This window comes from Paroedura picta, chromosome 7, assembly GCF_049243985.1.
Source record: "Paroedura picta isolate Pp20150507F chromosome 7, Ppicta_v3.0, whole genome shotgun sequence".
In the NCBI taxonomy this organism is placed as follows: domain Eukaryota; kingdom Metazoa; phylum Chordata; class Lepidosauria; order Squamata; family Gekkonidae; genus Paroedura; species Paroedura picta.
Window position 1 is genome coordinate 93,687,864 of NC_135375.1, and position 23,418 is coordinate 93,711,281.

Below are 23,418 nucleotides of genomic sequence, written 5' to 3' on the forward strand. Positions count from 1 at the left end.
GGATTTTTATAACGCCCATCCTTTACAGCTCTGGGCAGTTTACATGGAACATTATGAAATTTTTACATGGAACATCATTATTATTATTATTATTATTATTATTATTATTATTATTATTATTATTATTATTATTATTATTATTATTATTATTATTATTATTATTATATTTAGATTTGTTACTCGCCTCTCCCCGGAGGCTTGAGGCAAGTTACAGCATAAAACCCCAAATTATAATAATTTAATCTATAACATACAGTTTCAATACATCATAACAAGGTAAAGGTAAAGGTATCCCCTGTGCAAGCACCGAGTCATGTCTGACCCTTGGGGTGACGGCCTCCAGCGTTTTCATGGCAGACTCAATACGGGGTGGTTTGCCAGTTCCTTCCCCAGTCATTACCAATTACCCCCCAGCAGCAAGCTGGGTACTCATTTTACCGACCTCGGAAGGATGGAAGGCTGAGTCAACCTTGAGCCGGCTGCTGGGATTGAACTCCCAGCTTCATGGTCAAAGCTTTCAGACGGCTGCCTTACCACTCTGCGCCAATCAAGTAACAATTTATAACACAAGATAAATAACAACAACACTGGGGAGATCAAATTTGTTCAGTCATGGAAGGGCGTCTGAGGGGGGCCCAGCAGATGTTCTCAGTTGGTCCAATGAAATGGCTTGCAGCCATTTAAACCTAGCAGCCAGGTGGGTCCATCCTCAAGGGTTCCAAACAGGTTCACATACATGCTGATCTTGGCTTCTGAACTGGTTCATGGCTATCCCTACTCAGTGCCTTTTTGAGAAAACTGTCCTCGTGCAAACTGCCATGAGCTATATTGAATAAGGAAGGATACAGATTTTAAATAAAATCATATACCAAGCAGTAGATTTTGAACCATGGACTCCTTTAATCCCTTCTGTGACCCATTGTCTACCTTCAGCATAATGCCAAACTCTGCATAAGATTCTTGCATACACACAAAAGTTTATAGCTTGAATAAAAATGCATTGGTCTTAAAGCTGCCACTGGACTCCAAGTTCATTCTGCTGCTTCAGACCAACAGGGCGACCCATCTGAATCTATGGTTCTTATTTTTGCTTGTTGATGAGGAGTCAGTCAGTGGAACATAAGAGGTCCCATTAGGGTATGGAAGTTCATGCATAACTTTAACTTGTTGTTCATGTTTATATGTACATGTACATTGGTTGTAGGGAAATGGTGCTCTGTAGCTACAAGGGAAGCCCCAATCATTTTGTTTTGTAGCTATGTTGAGATTTGGAGGAGAAGAGAAGAAGAAGAGTTGGTTCTTATATGCCGCTTTTCCCTACCCGAAGGAGTCTCAAAGCAGCTTACAATGGCCTTCCCTTTCCTCTCCCCACAACAGACATCCCTGTGAGGTGGGTGAGGCTGAGAGAGCCCTGATATCATTGCTCATTCAGAACAGTTTTATCAGTGCCGTGGCTAGCCCAAGGTCACCCAGCTGGCTGTGGGAGAGTGCAGAATCGAACCCGGCTCACCAGATTAGAAGTCCAAAAGCATTACACCAAACTGATAATGGCAATGAAAAGTGTATATTTCCCAGAGAGAGAGAGAGAGAGAGAGAGAGAACTTGCATTTTTTTTAAAGGTGGGAGCCTTGAGTAGAGTTTGCTGTATACCACATATCCTTGCAGAAATTCTGATGCGCTGTTTTAAAAATTAGTTGCTCACAGGGAAACCGGAGGGTGAGGCTCAAAGTAGAAACAGCATGTCAGAACTTGTAGTTTTTCTTGTCAGAAAATCTTGAACTCCTATCATTTTCCTTCAGAGAGACTACACAAGAAACTAGGACAAACGCATGAGGCCATTATTTTCTTTTCGTTTCTATTCAGTTGCATTTCTTTTAAATTGTCCCCTGGTATAATAAGGACAACCCCTCCCCCTTCCCCCCAAGACTAGTAGGAGTTCTCCAGCAATTTGAATAGTATCTGGCAAATGCATTCCACCATTGTAATACATTCTATAAAAGCATATGCACCTGGAACCATTCCTTCTTCTCTCTTGTGTATGACATCTGCTAAGAGATCTTTCCAAATACTTCTCAGATATCATATTGGTTGAACAAATAGTTGATAGATGGCCCCATCCTGAACACTGTAGTTAATGGGCATAGAAGGGGGTAATTCTGCACTGAGAGCCTTTTGTTGCTCTTGAAGCAAAGTTTTTCATGTAATGAATTACAGTAGAAATTATTTAGGTGGCTAGGCATGTCGGTCTAAAGCAATACAAAGTTTGAGGCTGGTAGCACCTTTAAGACCCACAAAGTTTAATTCTGGGCATAAGTGACCGGGCAATTATAGCTGATTAAAGCAGTTGGTAAGACCTGTGAATAGCAGCTAATCTATATATGTCCCCTGGAGAATGCTTCAGTTGGCTACAGCTAACTGGCTTGTGATCCCGAACCCCAGACAAGTACGGCTGGCCTCAACCAGGGCCACCCTGCCTGTGTGGAACGAGCTCCTGGAGAACATTAGGGCCCTGACAGAACTTGCACAGTTCCGCTGGGCCTGAAAGAGAGAGCTCTTCTGCCAGGCTTACAGTCAAAGCCAGCACACATAAGTGAAAAAATTGGCACCATATGGACCTCCCCTGCCAGCATGCCATTTCCCACTGGTCCCTTTCTTGACAGTGACCTACCAGGTAATTAGCTCTGTATAAATTATTAGCTCTGTATACCAGGTAATTAGCTCTGTGAGCTGCCAGTTTAACTGCTGAATATATTGGAATATTTTATAAAAATGTAAATTATTTATTGTTTGTTTTTATACTATATTGTTATTGTCATGATGTACACCACCCCAAGATGGCAGGACCAAGAGGGGCGGGCTAGAAATGTAGTGACAGACAGACAGTTAATAAAAGAGTCAACAGTTGTGAGAACTAAGTCTGAGTCCCATGGCTCCTTCAAGACCCACAAAGTTCAGTTATGGGTATGTGAAGATTAAGAGACTTAGCATGTGTAGTGAGATCTGAACCTGATATCCCTGTTAAGCCCTGGGGGTTCCACTGTCCTGAACGTTGTAATAACTTGTAATTCAGCAATCTCCTGTTCCCATCTGTTTCTGACATTCCTTTGCAGTAAACAGCAATGTTGAGGTCCCCCACTGAGTGGCCTGGGAAGTTGAAATGTTATCCTCAGGTTTTTTTATTCTTGATGTCAGTTTTGTGTTAATTTACCTTTTGGCATGGGGTTTGACCTGTTTGCCGTATGTAAACTGAAGGTCCTGGTTGGCATTTATTGGTATATATACTGTTAGAACATGAAGAAGAAGAGTTGGCTTTTATACTGTGCTTTTGACTGTCCAAAGGAATCTCAAAGCAGCTTACAATCGCCTTCCCTTTCTCTCCCCACAACAGACACCCTGTGAGGTAGGTGAGGTTGAAAGAGCTCTGACAGGACTGCTCAGTCAGAACAGCACTCTCAGGGCTGTGACGATCCCAAGGTCACCCAGCTGGCTGCATGTGGAGGAGCAGGGAATCAAGCCTGGCTCACCAGATTAGAAGCTACTGCTCTTAACCACCACACCATGCTGGCAATTGAATAAGCCTGAGATGTCATAGTTAATGTTGTTAAGTTCAGTGAGTATGTTATCTCAGTGTATGTGGTAGGGTTTATTGCAAGCCCTGGTATCAGCATCCATGTTCAAATTAGATGTTATAGTATTGTGGACGTGGCTGGCTATGTGCAAGGAGAAGTTTGTCCCCCAGTATATGAGAAAGAGAACTGTCTTTATGCAGTGAAGCAGGTAGGTTGGTGATCCCTGGACCACAAGAGATGTACCTGGCCTTGACTAAGGCCAGGGCCTTTTTGGTCCTGGCCCCAGCCTGGTGAAATGAGCTCCTGGGAAAGCTGATGGCCCTGTCGGAAGTTTTGCAGTTCTGCAGGGCCTGTAAGACAGAGGTCTTCTGCCAGGTCTTTGGTTGATGCCATGGCAACTTAGGGCCCCTCCCCGAATTTGCTTGAAATAACTAGCTGATCATGCGTTGAACTGTTTTGAGCTGAGAGCTTATGTGACCACTAGTGTCTTTCTGGGTACCATTCTGGCTTTGTAATTCTGCAATGAATTACAATAGAAATGATGCCATAATGATGCTAGTCTACATGTCAAATGTAGACTAATGTGTGCTTCTAGCAACTATATATAAATCAAGCTTGAAATGATTCTGAAGAAACTGGGATTGGGTAGTTCTGTTCACATTACTTGGCAGTGGTCCCCAACCTTTTTATCACCAGGGACCAGTCAACACTTGGCAATTTTACTGAGGCCCGGGGGTGAAGTTTTTTGCCAAGGGATGCCGCCACCTGAGCCCCTGCTCCGCTTGCTTTCCCGCTGGCACCCCTGACTTCCCGCTGCCCACTGCGCAGTGCCATGCCAAGGGGGAGCTCCAGCCATGGCCGGCCGCCAGAGAGCACCAAAGGTGAGCCGGCAGCAGAGTGGCAGGGCAGCCTCCGAGGCAGCAGCCGGGGAGGAGGACGAATGATCCACGAAACAGTACCAGTCTCCGGACGGGGAGTTGGGGACAGCTGTTCTAAGGGACAGTTTCCCAAAGTGAGGTATATCCTTTTTTCTCACTATGTTGCTGTCTTTACAAACACAACAATTGGAACTGTTCCATCTGCCTTTGCTCATTTGGCTGGTTATGACTTTTTGGCCTCAGTCCTGGATCCAATGAACAAAGTAGATTTTTGAAATTCTAAAATGTGTGCCATTTTGAAGCGCAACTTGCATAATGTCCTGGGAACTGTGCAGTCAAAGTGAAAACATGCACTAATGAATGCTCTACATTCTGAAGCCACCGTGTCCAAAATTCTCTAGCCTAATGTGGGCATTTACTGCCTTGAGTATCTTTTTTCATTCTCAATATCTTGTTTCAGCTGTCACATTCTTTCTTGCCTTCCTGCAGGGCTGAAATTGCCACCAATCTCCTAAGAAAGAGCTATTGCTATTCCATCTTTTCTTTGCAAATACAGTTCGCTATTTCAGGTAGAACTGAACATATAATAATGTCAGTAAGGAATCAGCCCTATTTTCATTTATTAGAGAATGATGTGAAATCTGCAGCGTTGGTTCTTTTTACCTGAACGAAGTGATCCGTGTCTGGTTTCTGGAGAGAAAATATTTCTCCTGCACTCATTACCTGTTTTTTTTCTCTTTTTTCATTAGTTTTGTTTAACCTTCCGGTAGTGGAAGAATAAGGCCTTCTTAGACTTGGGATAATTCCCCCACCCTTTCCTTGTACACTTTCCCAACTTAAAGCCATTCTACAAAGTCTAGATTCCCAAATTGGGAAATTCCTGGAGATTGGAATCTGGGAAGGGTGAAATTTGAGGAGGGAGCTCAGCAGCAAGAACAAGATACCAGAGTTACGATTGCCAACTCTGGGTTGGGAAATATGGGGTGGTTTTGGGGGTGGAGCCTGAGGACCTCAGTGAGGTATAATGCCTCCCTCCAAAGCTGCCATTTTCTCCAAGGGATCTCATTTCTACCATCTGGAGATCAGCTGTCGTTCCAGAGAATTCCAGGCCCCACCTGGAAGCTACACGAACAAAAACAGTCCAGTACAAAAGTTACACTAACAATGAAAAAACTGGAACACAACACTAGAATTTCTTCATATCCCTTTTTATTGCTGCTGTTATTGTCATTTAATTTCATTTATTGACTGCCACTTCCGGCCAGCCGGCTCGAGGCGGTTCACAACAATTGATAAAAATACAAAATCATTTTAGTAAAAAGGCTTTAGCCAAAATCCACAGCCTTCCACATTTTTTGTTTAACATTTATGGAAACATTTCTCGTTTGTTTTTGCACGAGGACTGTAGTGCCTTTTGACGATTATAAAAGGTCACTGAAGAATTTGTTTTCTGAAAGCGTTTTTAGAACCGAGGAACACTCTGGCAGTGTTACTAACATTAAAGGACATTAAGGAAATCTTACTGGTGCAGCATTGTGTCCCAGTTCTTTTCCCACCTGGAAGTGGCATCCCTAGCAGGCTCCACCATCCTTCCTCTGGAGATGACGCTACTCCATGAGCAGATACACCCAGCAAGATCTTTGGGTTCATCCCATTGTGTTGCACCTGAAAGAAAATGTGCATTGCAGTGCTGTGGAGGCACAGTGATTTCATGAAGGCTAGTGTGTCCCTGCTCCAGTGCAGATCCAGCAACCAGGATCGTATGCTGCAGTCACACTGCTGTAGTCCTGATATTGCAAGCAGTGAAAATCATTAAGATCGGGATGGTAGAACCGTTGAGGAAGGTAAATGCATTTTTATGTCACATCATTTGCACGCAGCTGTGTCTTTATTAAGAAAATGTGCGTTTTTGAGCTCATCACGACTCCCTGCAGCCACTTCCTGGCACTTGCATCTGTGAAGTGCGTGGATAGATTAGTACAGTGAAACTCTCTGGCTCAGGAACCGCCAACTGTGGTTCTTCCGAGCCCTGTTGCCCAATATGGTTCCTGCCCATGTATCAGGAAAGCGAGCCACTTTCCCTTTATGGCTTGTGCTTGACAGGGAGTCCCCACCTTGAAACAGCCATTGCCAGCAGAACAGGTAAGCTGCAAGGCTTCCTGGCATATGGGCCTTATGCCAGTGATGGAAGCACGTGTGGCTGATGGGGTTGGTGGCAGGTCGTTGCAGATTAGCTGTTGTTCTTTATATTGCAACATATTTAAACTATGCAGCGCATCTGTTTTTTGCAGTGTTTTCTAGTCAGGTAGGTTTACATTCAAAGTCAAAAATACCATGAACAACTGAATCCTATGAATTTTATTGGGGGGTGGGGGTTCACTAATGGGCTTATTACTGAAGGAGAAGGAAGAGTTGGTTTTTATGCCCTGCTTTTCACTGCCCGAAGGAGTCTCAAAGCGGATTACAATCGCCTTCCCTTCCTCTCCCCACAACAGACACCCTGCGAGGCTGGTGGGTCTGAGAGAGCTCTGACAAGATTGCTCGGTCGGAACAGGACTATCGGGGCAGTGATGAACCCAGTGTCACCCAGGTGGCTGCATGTGGAGGAGTGGGGAATCAGACCGGACTCACCAGATTAGAAGCTGCCACTCTTAACCACTACACCACGTTGGCTCTCTTGTTTATAGCTGCCAGGCAACTATTGGAGACAATTTTATTACAGTGACAAGATTTTCTTAAAGCCAGACCTTAATGTGGGGGGATTAGGGGGGGGGGGATATTCCTGCTGGGATTTCTAAATTATTACAATAATGTTGCTGTTTCTCTGTTAGTATGTGGAATTTGACCGTCATACTTGCATGTTTTTTAGTGTGCTGTAAGTCACCCTGATAGCTCAAACCCAAAAATATTGATACTGTGCGTAATGTAAAGATTACTTCCTAGAGCCATCATTCTAAAAAAATTTTTTACTTGGAAGTAAGCCTCATGTATAGCAACCATGTATAGCAGAGGTAGTCAACTTGTGGTCCTCCAGATGTTCATGGACTACAATTCCCATGTGCCTATGCCACCGTTTGCTGGCAGGGGCTCATGGGAATTGTAGTCCACAAACATCTGGAGGACCACAGGTTGACTACCCCTGGTGTATAGGATTTGGCTGCACGGCTCGTCAGAAACAAATAAACTCCTTGTTCCGTGTCTCAAAACCTATCCCAGGCTTCTCTTGTGCTCTACAGCAAATTAAAGCACATTATTAACCCCTCCCCCACCCCCTTCCTTGCTTGCAGCTTTCGGTAGAGGGGACTGTATTCCCATATAGTTTGAAATTTGGTACAAGCATTACTCAAACTTCCTGTAAAAACAGCCCCAGCCCGACTATCTCTTCCCATCTTGAAAGTCAACACAACCGGAATGTTTCTGGACATGCTGCCTGCACCATAAATTACTCTTTCTGGCCTCCTCTGCAAGCTCAGATACTACGCAGAGCTCGCCTCAGCACTGCTGCCAAGTGGGTCAGTCTGTCAGTCTTTCAGGGAGCGAGCAATCTGGCACACAGAACTGGAGCATTTGTTTTTCTATTTCCTCCCTCCCTCCCCCCAATTTGGACTCTGAAGGGAAATCAGTCCTGACTTGGAGTCATGTTGTGCAGCGAAACACATTAAATTGTTTCAACAAGAGTTTACGTACCCTCATTCTTTCCTGAAGTGTCTATCTCCCGGTCCCAGTGGTTTCCTGTTTTCTTTAAGAATTGGACGTGCTCTTTAAAGAGCGTTTAGTAGTGAGCAGGATTGCAAAGTTATGGAAATTCTGTGAATCCAAAGCTCCTGTGCTTTTGCGATTAAGGAACAGATTTCCTGCCTGAGCCTGAATACCTGGACCAAGATGTCACTAACTATGCTATACTATTTGAGACATATCAAGGTCCATTGCAGTTCTCTCATTAGCTCACTAATTCATACATATCTTAAGTCAGTTTCTTGATTCATGTGATTGGGAAAGAAACCTTTTCATTTAAAAAATCTTTCGACATCAAAAAAGCTGTCTTGCGACCCCAATGACGCATTCCTTAAGACAGGAGATAATAGGCCCTGAGTGTGTTTGGGGGTGGGGGGGGGGGTGTTGTTCCAGCAATTGCAAAAAGGCAGCCCAAGGAATCTGCCCGGCAACCGCTGATGAAACCGGACTGCCATTTTCCTGTTGGTGGAATATCCGCCACGCTGAGAGAAGACTATACGGCTGTGCCGCTATCCCCAGGTAGCCCCTTCACTGGAGGGAGCACCAAGCGAGGCAGGCAGCAGCAGTGATGTCCCAGTTGGGCCATGGGGAGCTGCTCTGGAAACAAGCCACAGGCAGCTGGGCCCCTCAGCAAAACTCCAGCAGTGACAACAGCACAGGGGCCTGCCTTGTTCTCTGCCACCCTCAGACAGGTTACTCACAGGTTTTGCCATTCATTGAACTGTGCATGTGTGTGTGCGCGCATGCATGGGCATTCATGGATGGATGCATCCCCGTCCCCCTACTTCACACCCTCATAACAAGGCACTTACCACTGTCAAGGAAAGGTGTCCTCCCCCTCCCATTGTAAGCTTCCTGAATTCCTCTCCCCTCCTCCCAAGGAAGAGTGTAGACGTAATAAAAAGGGAGAGAGAGAGAGTAGATAAAACTGTACAATGCATTTGTCGTCCCCCCCCCCTCCCAAGCTGCCATGTTCTTCAGAGGAACTGATTTCTGGATAGGCCTTGGACATATCCATGTCAAGAAGCCAAGCCAGGGCTTCAGAGGCCCAGGGGCATGGACTCCCCCCCCCCCCCCGACCAAGCCTCAGCCAGTGTGGGGGCAGCCCCAACTGCCTCCTCTTGTGCCCACTGGTCTCCCCGTGGGGGACACTGCCTCAGTTTTCTAGAGCCTGTTGTCACAACAGGCCTTATTACCAGTATGAATAATAAACATGAACACATACAGTTTTCATCAATACAATTTTAAAATCTGTATAAAGAAAGTCTGGTACCCAAGAGAGCTGAAGACCAACATGCTATGCCACAAACTGCATTTAAAATTCATTTCCATTTCAGAAACTGTTTACCATGTAATACAGTGAGAGCCATAATATAAGAACCAAGATTCCCTTCTGTGCAAAGAATTAGTTGCATTGTTCCTTGACATTAAATGAGCAGTACTTTTTTGAAAACAATCTGTTACACACTGTCTGATTTGAATAAGCAAGTGGCTTGCAAAGTAGATTTTGATGTTAGAAGCTGGAGAAATAGGAGCTAAATATGTGCAATCTATTTCTGTTAATTATTATGATCGCCTGATGTAAGTTCATTACAGCAAGCTTGATATTTCTAGAGGCCCTTGCATCATTCCAGTCTATTATGGTAAAGTTGTATTTAACCAATTCCAGGATTCTAATCACCTCTACAGGATTTTGTTGTATATACTTGTCAAAGAGCATTGTTTGCAGTGGTCTTAAGTAAATGAATTTAATTTATTAAGTAAATCAACTGACCTGCTGGATTAGTGGAAAGGATTCTGCACCCTCTTCCCCACACTGGTCAACCAGATACCCTGAATAGCTCTTCAGATTGGACATGGAGGCCAGACGTTCCCCAATCACCCCCCCAGCCTGTTAACTTGGAAGATCTGTCATGGCAGCTGTCTGTCATGACTAATATTCAGCAATGGACCTATCCTCCATTATTCGGTATAATCTGTTTTGAAGCCATCTAAGATAACCATCACCACTACATCTCGTGGCTGAGAATTCTATAAGTTAATATGAAGAAGTATTTTGTTTAGCCTGTCCAAAATATATTGCCCAATGACATTAGGTGCCCCAGAACTAAGATGGTAGATAGAAAAATCTATACTTTTCTCCATGCCATGCGTTATTATATGAATTTCTATCATTTCTGTCTTTTTAAAGGGAAAATTCAACAACCCAAAGCACTTTAGCCTTTCTCTGTAGTGGAGATGTTAAACATTTGAATTGCCCTTTTCTAGCTCCATTACATCAGTTTTGAGATATGAAAACAGTTCTAGATTCTAGATGCAACTGCATCATTGATCTACACAAGGAAATTATAATACTGGCTGTTTTATTGTGAGGCATTTTCCCAATAATCCGCACCATAGAAATTGCCCTTTTTTTTTTTTTAAGTGCTGGCATACACTGAATCTGTCAGGATCTCTTTCCCAGACATTCACCACCAGTTCCTCATAAACAGAAGATGTACGTGTGAAGTTGTGGGCTTGGGGGGAGGCCTTTACCCTTGGTGTACACCACATATATTGAGCCTCGTTTGCCATATTGTTGCTCACTCACCCAGTATGGATTGCTTTTTACAATTTGTCTTGGTTTCTCCATTCCAGTGTCATCTACAAACATGGCTACTTCATCTCTCACCCCTGAGTACAGACACTTTATAGAGGAAAAGTTAAATATTGCAGAGCATAATAAAGAAGAGGAGAAGAAGAGTTGGTTCTTATATGCCACTTTTCTCTACCTGAAGGAGGCTCAAAGCGGCTTACATTCGCCTTCCCTTTCCTCTCCCCACAACAGACACCCTGTAAGGGAGGTGAGGCTGAGACTGCTAGGTCAGAACAGCTTTATCAGTGCCATGGTGAACCCAAGATCACCCAGCTGGCTGCATGTGGGGGAGCGCAGAATCGAACCCAGCATGCCAGATTAGAAGTCCGCACTCCTAACCACTACACCAAACTGGCTCCCTAAAGATCTTTAGGGGACACCACTACTTACTCTTCACCATTGTGAGAAGTTCCATTTACTCCAGTCTGATGTAGTGAGCACCAGCATGGTGTAGTGGTTAAAAGTGGCGGACTTTAATCTGGAGATTGGAGTTTGATTCCCCTCTCCTCCACATGCAGCCAGCTGGGTGACGTTGGGCTAGCCACAGTTCTCTTAGGGATGTTCTTGCAGCAGTACTCTCAGCTCCACCTACCCCATAGGCTGTTTGTTGTGGGGACGGAAACTGCTTTGGGACTCCTTCAGGTAGTAAAAAGTGGGGTATAAAAAACAGCTCTTCTTCATGTAGGGAGAGGTGTTAGCAAGCCCTCGTTGAAAAGCAGAGTATAAAAAACTAGCTCTTGTTCTTCCTTCTTTCTGATTCCCGTTGTTGAACCAGGTAATAATAAACAAGTTGGCCTGTCTTCTTATCCTAGGGATTTGGAAAAGTCCACAATGACTAACTATTTAGATAATCAGTTAATTGATGTGATGCTAATTAATTTTGCTCAGTAGATTGCAGTTAATGGCACACGCTGGATTATGGCCTGGCTCTTACCTTCTTAACTGTGCTCATGCAGATGTCTGTTTCACCAGCATCTAAAGGAAAGGAAAAGGCGGATGAGAATTAACCCTTTCAATCCATGAGAGAAGTTCGGTGACTCCCTCACGAGTTCTGGAATGTGACGTTTTAAAAGAGCCTCCATAAAAGCCCCGTTCCAAGGAATCTTCCATTCTAGAATATGGCCATTCCAAACTTTTAAAGATTTACTGTTTCAAAACACCCCTATTCAGCAGCAAAGTATATATTAGAGGCATATCGTCCTTTCACACGATTGCTTATTTAAAAGTTTTTTTTTCAGTCTTTAGTTTTAGATTGTTTTATGTGTACTTTCTATATGGTACTATTTGTTATTGTGCAGTTGATCGTGTAAATCTCAGTATCAGATATAATAGAAAGGTAGGACATAAAACTTCCTAATAAATACGTATTTGGAAATCACAAACACCAGTTCTAGTTCATTAAATTCTTGTTATACTGGGCACACACACACACACACACACACACACTCTTTTAATTTCCTTTTGGTTCTCAACATTCAGATGTGTCATGGAGATATTAATTTTACACTACTGGCATCCTTTTTATATTTGAAACAAGAAATTTTTACAATCATGACTTCTAGGAGCTGTTAAGAATAGACTTTGGACCACTGAGATTGTGGACATCACACAATGGACTTCATTTGAAACTAGATTATGTGGGGGGATCTGAAATGGTTAGGCCCAAACCCGCTATGCTTTCAGCAAGATCACCCTTTGTCTTGCCAAAGCACACTATGCATTAAATTGTTCCAGGCAATTCTGTTCTGAATTCTGCTGAAGCATATCTGTTGTGTGCCTGATGCAAACTTGTAACACTGCCCCCCTTGCACACATGCGTGTATGCACACGCAGAGTCCTATCCCATACGTAAAAATTCACAAGTCGTGAAATTTTTAAAAGCTCTATTTCTGTAGTAATATGAATGAGTGGTCTTGCAAACTGGGGTGGGGATTTACAAAGAGCCAGCTTGGTGTAGTGGTTAGGAGTGCGGACTTGTAATCTGGCGAGCCAGGTTTGAATCTGCGCTCCCCCACATGCAACCAGCTGGGTGACCTTGGGCTCACCACAGCACTGAGAAAACTGTTCTGACTGAGCAGTAATATGAGGGCTCTCTCAGCCTCACCCACCTCACAGGATGTCTGTTGTGGGGAGAGGAAACGGAAGGCAATTGGAAGACACTTTGAGACTCCTTCGGGTAGAGAAAAGCGGCATATGAGAACCGACTCTTCTTCTTCAGTAATATCAGGGCTCTCTCAGCCTCACCTCCCTCACAGGGTGTCTGTTGTGGGGAGAGGAAAGGGAAGGCGACTGTAAGCCGCTTTGAGACTCCTTCGGGTAGAGAAAAGCGGCATTTGTTTTCAAACAATCTACATGTGAATGGCTCTGCCAGTTTTTGAAATGTGGCTTGCCAAGAATTACATCTGTGGAGCCCACCCATGATAGATGGATTCCACCATAGAAGTCCTGCCAAAAGATATCCTGAAGTGGGGAAGAATCCTGCCTCCTAAATCCATCCTACAATAGAATTTAATGTGTGTAAAGGGTTATATGGGAATACATAATATCATGAATACGGACCACATTCTTATTCTTACTGCCTTCCTTTACTTGCTCCTGAATCTCTTGAAAGTGGAATGAGTTACGGCTACGAATCTGCTGACAACATCGAGGGCAGCAGTCGTTCACAGAAACCTGTGATGTAGTGAGCTCTTTCTTCCTTCAGCCGTCTCTTTTTCACAAAAGGAGACAAGGATGTCTACTTAAAATTCAGCAACGGAGTCTTGTTCATGACCCGTAAGTGCTAAGGCTGGCACTTTATTTTCCCTTCATTGAACAATGACATTGTACCTGTCACCCTGTGTGTCTGATAGTCTATCTGCTTGAAGTTACACCTGGCATCAGAGAAACTCTATTAAAGTACATACAAGTATCTCTCGTTTTTCAGTTCAGCAATCGAAACTAGCCAAGGGAACCCTGGGACTCTTTAGAAGATTTCTCTCTTTCAAGTGGAAGGCTGTGCAAAAGATACTGAATAAGAAGTTGTAAGCTCTAGTGATCAATTTTTTATCATTACTAAGAGAGAGACATTGAATGTACTGTGAATTTCCATGTCTGTGGACAAGGGAAATTCAATCACGTTCAAGGTAAGCTAAAAATAACCCTGGTTTTTTGCAAACGACAATTGATAAGAAATTATTCAATTTCGTATTTCTACCAAAGGGCTCATTTTTTAAAAAAAATCTAGAAAATAAAGAGACATTCTGTGGCAAGTGATTTTTTTGTGTGTTTTTGGTGAGAGTCAGCTTGGTGTACTGGTTAAGAGCAGCAGCTTCTAATCTGGTGAGCCAGGTTTGATTCCTCACTCTTCTACATGCAGCCAGCTGGGTGACCTTAGGCTAGTCACAGCCCTGATAAGTTCTGTTTTCACAGAGCGGTCACTCTCAGAGCTCTCTCAGCCTCTCCTACCTTCACAAGGTATCTGTTGTGGGGAGAGGAAGGGAAGGCAATTGTAAGCTGCTTTGAGACTCTTTGGGCAGTGAAAAGCGGGATATAAAAACCAATTCTTCTTCTTCTTCATATATAACTCGATGACTCCAACCAGCTTTCTAAAAAACATAGAGGCTTTCAGCACTACTAAAGTAGATATATTCAACAAAAGTAGATTGTTGTACATGACACATGATTGCGATTCTGGAGAATGTTTTGCCTATTGTTTGTTTCTCATTCTCTGGGACAAATCCAGAATCCTACCCACTCACTGCTGGAGCTTACACTCAGGATGTTCAGACTTGCCATTGGGGAGTCTTCAGGCTGGATGTTGCTATCTGGATATGTAAGCCCTAGAAATTTGGATGCCTCAAGAAAGGGGAGGGCTGCTTTTCCTCCAGTTTTTCTCACAGGAAAAATAGGCATTTTATTGAAATATATGCAATATTTACTGAATGTTCCTAGACAGCATTGTATCTTGTTAAGTATTGTCAGTGTACATAAAAGAGTTTACGGTCATTGTATTTAGGACTGCACGGAATGGTGTTGTGGTTAAGAGCAGCTGACTCTAATCTGGAGAACCAGTTATGATTTCCCAGTACTCCACAGGCTACCAACTGGGTGATCTTGAGCTAGTTACAGTTCTCTTAGGGCTGATTGCACAGAGTAGTTCTGTTAGAGCTCAGCCCCATGTACCTCAAATGGTGTCTGTTGTGGGGAGAGGAAGGGAAAGGTAAGCTGCTTTGGTACTCCTTCTCTCTGTGATGAAATAGGTTTTCTTTTTGCTGCATTGTACAGATTCAGGACAGTAGCCCTTGACAAATGCGTGTCTATAATCAAGCACAGCAGCACTAGCTTAGATTTAGAAAGAGATGCCAATACCAGCAACATTTTGTTTCATATTGTTTTACAGGTATTTATTTGGAGCCCAAATAATTAATGAGACCAAGACAATTAATATTAGGGATCATGAATAAAAATAAAAAATACAGAGATGCTAATGCAGTAATACTTTCACATCGGTACAGTTTCATTCATTTAGGAATTAAACTCGCCAGGGATGTAGCAAAACTGGCGCAGATTATTTGATATCAACCATTGCAAAAGAAGATTAGATTTGTCAGTATGGCCAATATTTGCTCTCCTTCTGCAGGCTGTTTAAGACTTTTCAGCTGGGCAGAAAGCCTCAGGGTGGGAGTTTCCAAGGTATTCGCAAACCGTTTTGTCTTTGGATGGCTCTGTTTCATTCTTTTACTGATAGGCACAATACTGTCATGTTGTCTGCTCAAAGGAACAGCCTAAAATGCCTGTATTACTTGAGATGTAACCCTGTCTGTTAAGAAGTTTACTGTGACACTGCCACCACCAAGGGCAGATCAATACTCCAAACCCAAACCAGTTGGATACCACCTTTCGACTAATAAGGATTCTCCAAAGAGAAGCAGTTTGACGTGGGTTTCTGCTCCAGAAACCTAGCCTTCTTCGCCAACCTGCAGTCCCCCAAGGCAGGGGACTATTAAATTAGCTTGTCTATAGTCCAGGTTTACCCACAGAGCTCCGTTTGTAGTAGCTGTGAGCTAATTGTTACTTTGAAGCTCCGTGGTTTTTACCTCACAGCTTCTGGGAGGGAAAGTGCACAGCAAAATGGCGGCAGCCATTACGGACAGCTTTAGGCCTGACTCTTCTACAGCCATCCTTGTAATTCAGTTTAAAGCATTCCATTAGCCTTTGTGGCAGTAATAAGCTTTGTCTGCGGGAGCTCAAGCAGATAATATTGCTTTTCTTTTCAAATTAATGCATCGCTTTCTGAACTACAGGGTGTCTCCAGAGTAATCGCTTGCTTTCAGGCGAAAGCGTTTTAGGAGGGTGAAGTGGGAGGGGTGGGGGACAGGATTCAGATGTGATTCTTGAGTGGCATACGATTCCCCCGCCAGCTCCCCAGAGCGCAAATGCAATAAATATTTTGACATGCTTACACTCCTTACAAGTCTGAGGATTATTAAGTCTGTCTAGGATTGTTCTTTTTTAAAAAAAAGAATGATGGTAATAATAAATTATTTGCAACAAGAATGTTTCAACCACATCTCTAGCACATTTGGAAACTAAGATCTGAAAGATCTTAAATTAAGGCTTGGAAGATCAAGCTGAGGTAGTAGAGAAGACGGCTTGTAGCTTGACCATCCAAAGTACCTAACCGTAAAGTTTTACAGATCTTTAACATTTTGATAAGTAGCTTGTCAGGTAAGAGTGCACACTACGAGACAACAGATTACGCCCTGGGAGTTTCAAGTGGTCAGAATTTCTACAGGTAATCCTCTTCCCTTACAAAGCTTGGAAGAGAAAGTCCTGGAATTTGCCACCAAAGCAATTTTCAGCTAAGGTTAGCAAAAGGTACAAGGTAATGTATTCCCCACCACATTTGTCTTTGTCCGCACGTGATAGATAATGCACTTTTAATGCACTTTAAAAGTAGACTTTTCTGTTTATTCCAGGAAAATCCAGCTGCAAAAATACAGTACAAGTGTATTATCCAACACGCGCAGAATGGGCTGAGACAGCTAGGAGAACATCTAAAGGTCACCTTATGTAGCTAAACATTTTGAGGCATAGTTATATTACTAGTTGTAGAAACACAAAGCAATATATTTGTCTGGTTCTTTCATATCAGTATGTCCACTGCAGCCTTCCTAGCTTCTATTTTCTTTTACCCTTCCATCTGTAGAGTGAGTCTCTCTCTGAGATCAGAGCAGCTGAACCAGGGGTAGGCAGTGTGACACGCTGTTACTATCAACCGAGGGGACCCACGTGGCATCCTTTGATTTGGGGGGGGGGGGGGACCTAGGGGTTTTTTAAACTATAAACCTCAATTACCAGGGATTCTAAAGGTAGCAAGGCTTTGAGTTCACTGTTGTGGTGCACAAGTAGAGTGTGGTTTTGTGTTGTGTAAGTAGACTACAGAGATCACTGAAGCAGGAATTATATATTAACAATTTTATTTATTTACAAGCCAATTTCATGGAACAGGTGAGCAGCATAGGCCTCCAGATAGACAAAAGAGAAATCTGACTGAGGCACATCACGTTAGAGCAGAGATTCCCAACCAGGGGTCCATGGGAGTTCTGAAGGGGGTCTGTAGTAGCTCTGAAGTGGCATGGGATGGGGTAGAGGGTCAAGGCTGTCTTCTCAGCTCCTTCTGTTCTTTCCAGTCTACATGAGGCAGAGGGGAGGGAGCAGAAGAAGGGCTAAGGGTGTGGGTAGTGATGTCACTTCCAGGGCATGGCTGAGGGTAGGGCTCCCACTGGCCAGCTGACGTCACTTCCGGGCCTTGAAATCTGAAAAATTATTTCAGGGGCTCCTCCATGGTCAAAAGGTTGGGGAAAAGCTGGTTTAGAGAGCAGTTTCAACTTTCTTTAAATCTTCCAAGCCTAAGCAGGCTTTTACCAGGTACACACCCCCACAGGATTCCTGCCCTTCCCCAAGAGTGAGACTAGATGGCACAAAGTCTGCTCGTTGCCAGAAACAGGCCTAACAATTGCCCTAATTCTCTGTCAGAAGTCGAGCCAAAGCACTCGGCCACACGGCCAAGCAGAGCCACCCTTCCCTCTGTCTGCTCTTTTCCTGAGCCAGATCTGAGCTGTCCCTGAGGCAGAACTGAACTCGGCTCCTGCTGTGTTTCCCTCTCATATTCCGCCCCACTTTGAAAGGTGATTGGATGCTGAAGCAGCACTCCCATAGGCTACAGTAAGTGGTGTTTTCCCCTTCGGGGGCGGAACAGCCTTCTGTCCATCACAGCCATCTCTGTAACACGAGGACATAGGAGACTCATTCACCACTCCGCAAGAATTCCTTGTAATATAGATTGCTTATGCAAGTAATGTCCGTGGTATCAAATAACATGACGCACTGCAGCCTTGGATTCAGCCCAGAATCACTGTTTGTAGTCATCTGTACCCAGCCAGTACCCCCAGGAAAGAGTAATGTGTTCTACAGTTGTGTTCTGCAGTTGTTCACTTTAGGATACCGACAGTTAAATTAGCCAAGCTAGCTCCTCTTGTTCTGGGATTCAGTGAATATTGTGACTCTTTTTTGCTATAAAGTTTTTGAAGGTCTGCGGCTTCACATTAGACTGCTGTAGGCTGGCTGCATCTGCAAACACTTGATGGAGAACAGTTTCAGCTGCTTCTAAAGTGAGAGCCACACTAATGTATTCTCCCCACGGGATGAGATTTGCAGGAAATGTACTCCTGGAAATTTGCATGGCACCATCCCTTCCCCTGCGTATAATTGTGGTGCTCCAGTTTTACCACCCACTGGTCATGAGTCAAGCTCATAACAAGTCTTGAACAAGTAATCGAAGGGATGTGAGGCCACAATTCTCAACCACAGGAAGAAATTGCAAGGAGATTGGCTGCCTCTGTCAAGAAAAGCTCCTTATACCAGTAGGATCACGACTGGGGGCCAAAGTACATATAACGATGGCAATTTCATTGGTATATTTAAAGCCTGAACTCCCCTGATTGTGCAGAAGGGGAGGGGATCTGAGTTAACAGAAAAAGAAGTACATGGTGCAGGAAATACTGATTTATTTCCAAGTGGCTTCTTTCCCCAAGTACTCCTCCCCTCCCCTCGCGTGATCTGAGCAGTTTTCAGTTGAGAGAAAAGTGTTTTGGTGATAGGGAAATTTAATGCCCACACAACTGTTTGTAGGACAATTCTGTCTCGGCCCCCAATTCTATGTGATTGTGCCAATTGCTTGTTTAAGTGAGTGGAACTGCCTTAGCCACATTTACCGCTGTTGTCTTTGTCGAACAAATACTTGACTGCCTGCACCCCATCTGCCACTGTATAAGAACCACTTCTGACACCGCAGTAGAGTGGAATAGCAGAAATGCATGAGATGGAATAATAGGGCACTTCTCAGAATACTGTGAACACTCCCCCCACCACCACCACCTTTTTATAAATCAAGAAGCTCAATTGTTTACTTCAGCAGGAGTTCAGAGAAAGGAAAATACTGAAATATCTGTTCAGTGCTTTGCGAAACGGAAGCATGCCTCCATACTTACATTCCTCCTCCTCCGCTGTCTTTGTATCTTCCAGCCACATCGACATCTACTACTGGGACCAGCCATCTCACAAAATGTGATGTGAATAAGAAAGGCTTCTGCGTGAATGGCGGCGAGTGCTTCATGGTCAAAGACCTCCCAAACCCACCCAGATATTTATGCAGGTAAGAAGCCCTTTTTCGTTGCTTCAGTGGAGCGTCTGCGTTCCTTGCTGTTGATGACCAAGTAAATCATTTCTCATTAATAATAAAGAACCGATGTCACAAAAGATTACCTTCTTTCACCTGCAAGGCTATCACAGTGTGAGTAGCCCTGAGCTCTCTTTTCTCAATGGTTTCCTACTTAGATTTGTTTTTACTCCCTGTGACACAAAGGAGGCTTGAAATCGATTATTAGGAATGTCACCTGTATAATAGGTGCTGAATGCAATTATGGCTAAAAGGCAGTAACCAATTAAAAAGGCAGGGAGTCCAACAGACAAAGCTAGCATTTTGACAGCGCACAGCAGTTGGTGTTTAAGCCAATAGCACTAGGTCCGATTTTACCAGGGCTTTCTCCATGGTAAAAAAGTTGATAAAGGCTGACTTAAATCAAACCATCAATTTCTACATGTTTAACTTTAGTAGGCCTGGACTTGGACAGTCCAGGCTACCCTGATCTTAGAATCATAGAATCACAGAATCATGGAGTTGGAAGGGGCCATACAGGCCATCTAGTCCAACCCCCTGCTCAACGCAGGATCAGCCCAAAGCATCCTAAAGCATCCAAGAAAAGTGTGTATCCAACCTTTGCTTGAAGACTGCCAGTGTCATGTAGCAGGGCTGCATTTAATGTAGAGCCAGGTCTGCAACTATGGGTCACTCCTATGTTAGCAAATGCCTTCTTTGTCTGCAAAGATTAGAATAAATTAGTTTACATTGTTTTTTGTTTAACCATCAAACATTAGAACTGTGCATCATTTTATAAGACTTTGTAACCTGCCACGAGCTGACTCAGACATGGCGGGGGGGAATAATAATAATAATAATAATAATAATAATAATAATAATAATAATAATAATAATAATAGTTTTGACACCTATTTGTGAGTATGAAAATAAGATGCTGGTCTAGATAGACATTTTGATCTAACCATCCGTTCTTGTGCTAACAATCCTTTCAGATCCATGTTAGTATGATTGGCTTTATGTAACAAAAACAGCAGCATCCAAAACTGTGTTTCAGGAACTTTGGAAAGGAAGGCAGACGTTGGTGAGGTTGAGAGATCTGTGAGAGAACTGGGACTAGCCCAAAGTCACCCAGCTGGCTGCATGTGGAGGAATGGGGAATCAAACCCAGTTCTCCAGGTTAGAGGCTGCCACTCTTAACCATTAAACTATGCTGCTTATTGGCAGTTTCACTAAGCCACATCTTCTCAGTGTTACACCAGTTCAACAATAAATTACTCCAGGGCCCTATGAGCCATCTTCAGAGGATGAAGGAAGAAAAAGTAAGACGAGCTTACTGTGGAAGGGGGACCACGCCAGTAGATGTTCCACCTCAAAAAAGTCTGTTGATAAATGCATGGGGACAGAAATAATTTGAGACAAACCTGTAGTTAACATGGTGGCCATAAAATCCTTACTTGTTGCTGGATAAGAGGCTAAAGGCTCCTTAGGTTTTTAGCACTACCCCAAGAGCACCTCTGTTAGGTTAGTTAGTTAGTTTATAGTTCAGTAAAGAGGACTCCTAGTGTGCAGTGGATCACATGCCAGCATAATCCATCCTCTCTGACTGAAGTCACTCCTTAGTATTAAATATAATCACTTGGAGTTCGGGGTCTGCTGGATACAGTGACTAAATGTTTTCTGTTCATATTCATTCCCTTTTTGCTATTGTTCCCAAAAGGGATAATTATCCTGAAATTTTGAGAGTACTGTTTTGGGCAACCATTTCAAGTAATATGTAAGAGTCAGGAATATAAGTTATTGGTAGACCTGGCTTCCATATAACACCCATCAAAAAAACTGTGGTAAACATGGGCATAAAGTGCATACAGTGCATAAAGCTTGATCTATCACTGGTAGGCAAAATCACAAAACTCCGGTTTGGACATACCATGCAATCCAACTCAATGGCGAAATCAATTATGCTAGGATGGGTCAGTGCAAAAAGAAAACTAGGCCAACAAAGAACACGGTGGTTAGACATGATCAGAATTACACAACTAAAAGCGGTGCAAGATCAGAAATCATAGCAGCAGTTGTGCCATAGGATTGCCAAGAGTTGGACTCAACTGAATGGCTAATGTCATCATCATCATCAAACACTGGCCCATTCCCCAAACATTGGACAACACACTTTCAATGTGCTTTTGCAATTGGATTTTCCTGTTGGAATACTGGGCACCATGTTTAAGAGACTCCAACACTTGCCAGTAACACATAACAGAACAAAATGTTATTAAAGAGGCAAGGAAGACAGAATACCTTTATTAGCATCATTCCATTTTTTAAATATTAACAAATACAGCCTCGATATTATGAACAATCCCAGCACATGTCAGTATAATTGTACTTTTCCGAACTAAGTTTCCATTGTTTAGATATGGCCACCAAAAAGGTTGCTAGCTTTTCTGTAACCTTGGAGTCTCAATCAGCCAGTAATCTATAGATCAATTTCTGATCATTTGGCAAGGTGTTGGGACTATAGGTTCTATAACAGGGGTAGTCAAACTGCGGCCCTGCAGATGTCCATGGACTACAATTCCCAGGAGCCCCTGCCAGCGAATGCTGGCAGGGGCTCCTGGGAATTGTAGTCCATGGACATCTGCAGGGCCGCAGTTTGACTACCCCTGTTCTATAAGATGATTATGTTATCTGTTCAGTCGTGTCCGACCCTCGGTGATTCTATAGGAAAGCTTCCGCCAAGCGTCTTTGTTAATGACCGCTTCTTTTAGTTGGTTCATGGTCATCCCTGTATTGGCTTTGATCGTGTTGAGCCAGCGGATCCTTTGGCGACCACGTTTCCTTTCGCCGCTGACCATGCTGAGCATTAATGATTTTTCTATAAGGTTCTATAAGGTGTTGTCATAAATTATTGTAAAGGTGGCAATCAAAAAGTATGTGTGACAGGGAGTCTGGACAACCCGCTCCACATCTACACAGCCTTTCTTGATAAGCGGGCAAGGCAATCCTGAAATCCCTTTTCTGGGAGTAAGCCCCGTTGAGAATTGCTTTCAGGCTAACTTAATCGTACACTCTAGGCTTTACCCTCTTGTCTCCCCTGGAAGACCTCTTGGCCAAGCTACCCTTTGATCTTTGCACCAGGAATTTTTCTCACTCCAGCCATGGAAGGTAGGTCAGCTGGAAACAAGAAATGACAAATGTTATAAAACATTTATTGGTAAATACTATGTCAGTGAACCAGTAGTCAGTTATAACCAATAAAATTCCAGAGCCATGGATAGGAGCCAATAGGTTCTTGATTCACAGGGTTCAGAGGAATCCCATGAAGCTTGAAAGCAGGAAACAGTAACAAACATTACAAAAAAATTACCAGCCCTGGGAATTCTCTCATCTTGTAGGTCAACTAAGAGTCTTTATGGTTTCCAGGTCAAGCAAAAGTGAGGATAATTCAATTAAATTAAAGCAATAAACACTGTGATTTTAAACAAATGAGCATTGCCCCGAATGGTTCTAATCCAGAAATGTTTACACCAAATGAGTAGGAAAATTCCAAAAGAAAATCCCTGACTCTACAGTTCTGTTGATTGCACTTTTCATGCCTTTCCAGATGTGGAAATTATTTGCAGGAATCCTCCGATAAAATGATAGACATGCCCATAAAATATTTAGAACCCATCAAGATGTCAACATTTGCTCAAATTCAGAGCCTTGTTTAATATATACATGAATTGTAATCATTGGGACTAAGAACCATCCAAAACCAATTTAGGCCCTGCGCTCTGAAATCACACTTTTTGTTGTGGCCAGAAGGTCAGTGCATTCTTGACATCGATGATGTAGACCTTAGATCAGGGGTAGTCAAAATGCGGCCCTCCAGATGTCCATGGACTACAATTCCCA

General features: G+C 43.3%; 1 protein-coding gene across 13 annotated transcripts in view; it reads left to right on the forward strand.

Annotated features, from left to right (window-relative positions):
• The window catches only part of NRG1 (neuregulin 1), a 680,406-nt gene that overhangs the window by 620,111 nt on the left and 36,877 nt on the right, over positions 1–23,418 (forward strand). For all 13 annotated transcript variants that reach the window (XR_013232658.1, XM_077345430.1, XM_077345424.1 and 10 more), the window contains one exon: positions 19,386–19,515. Coding sequence is in view for 12 of the 13 variants with exons in the window: in XM_077345430.1 (XP_077201545.1) it covers positions 19,386–19,515 (130 nt within the window). In the remaining variant the exon portion in view is untranslated. The remainder of the gene's footprint in view (positions 1–19,385; positions 19,516–23,418) is intronic.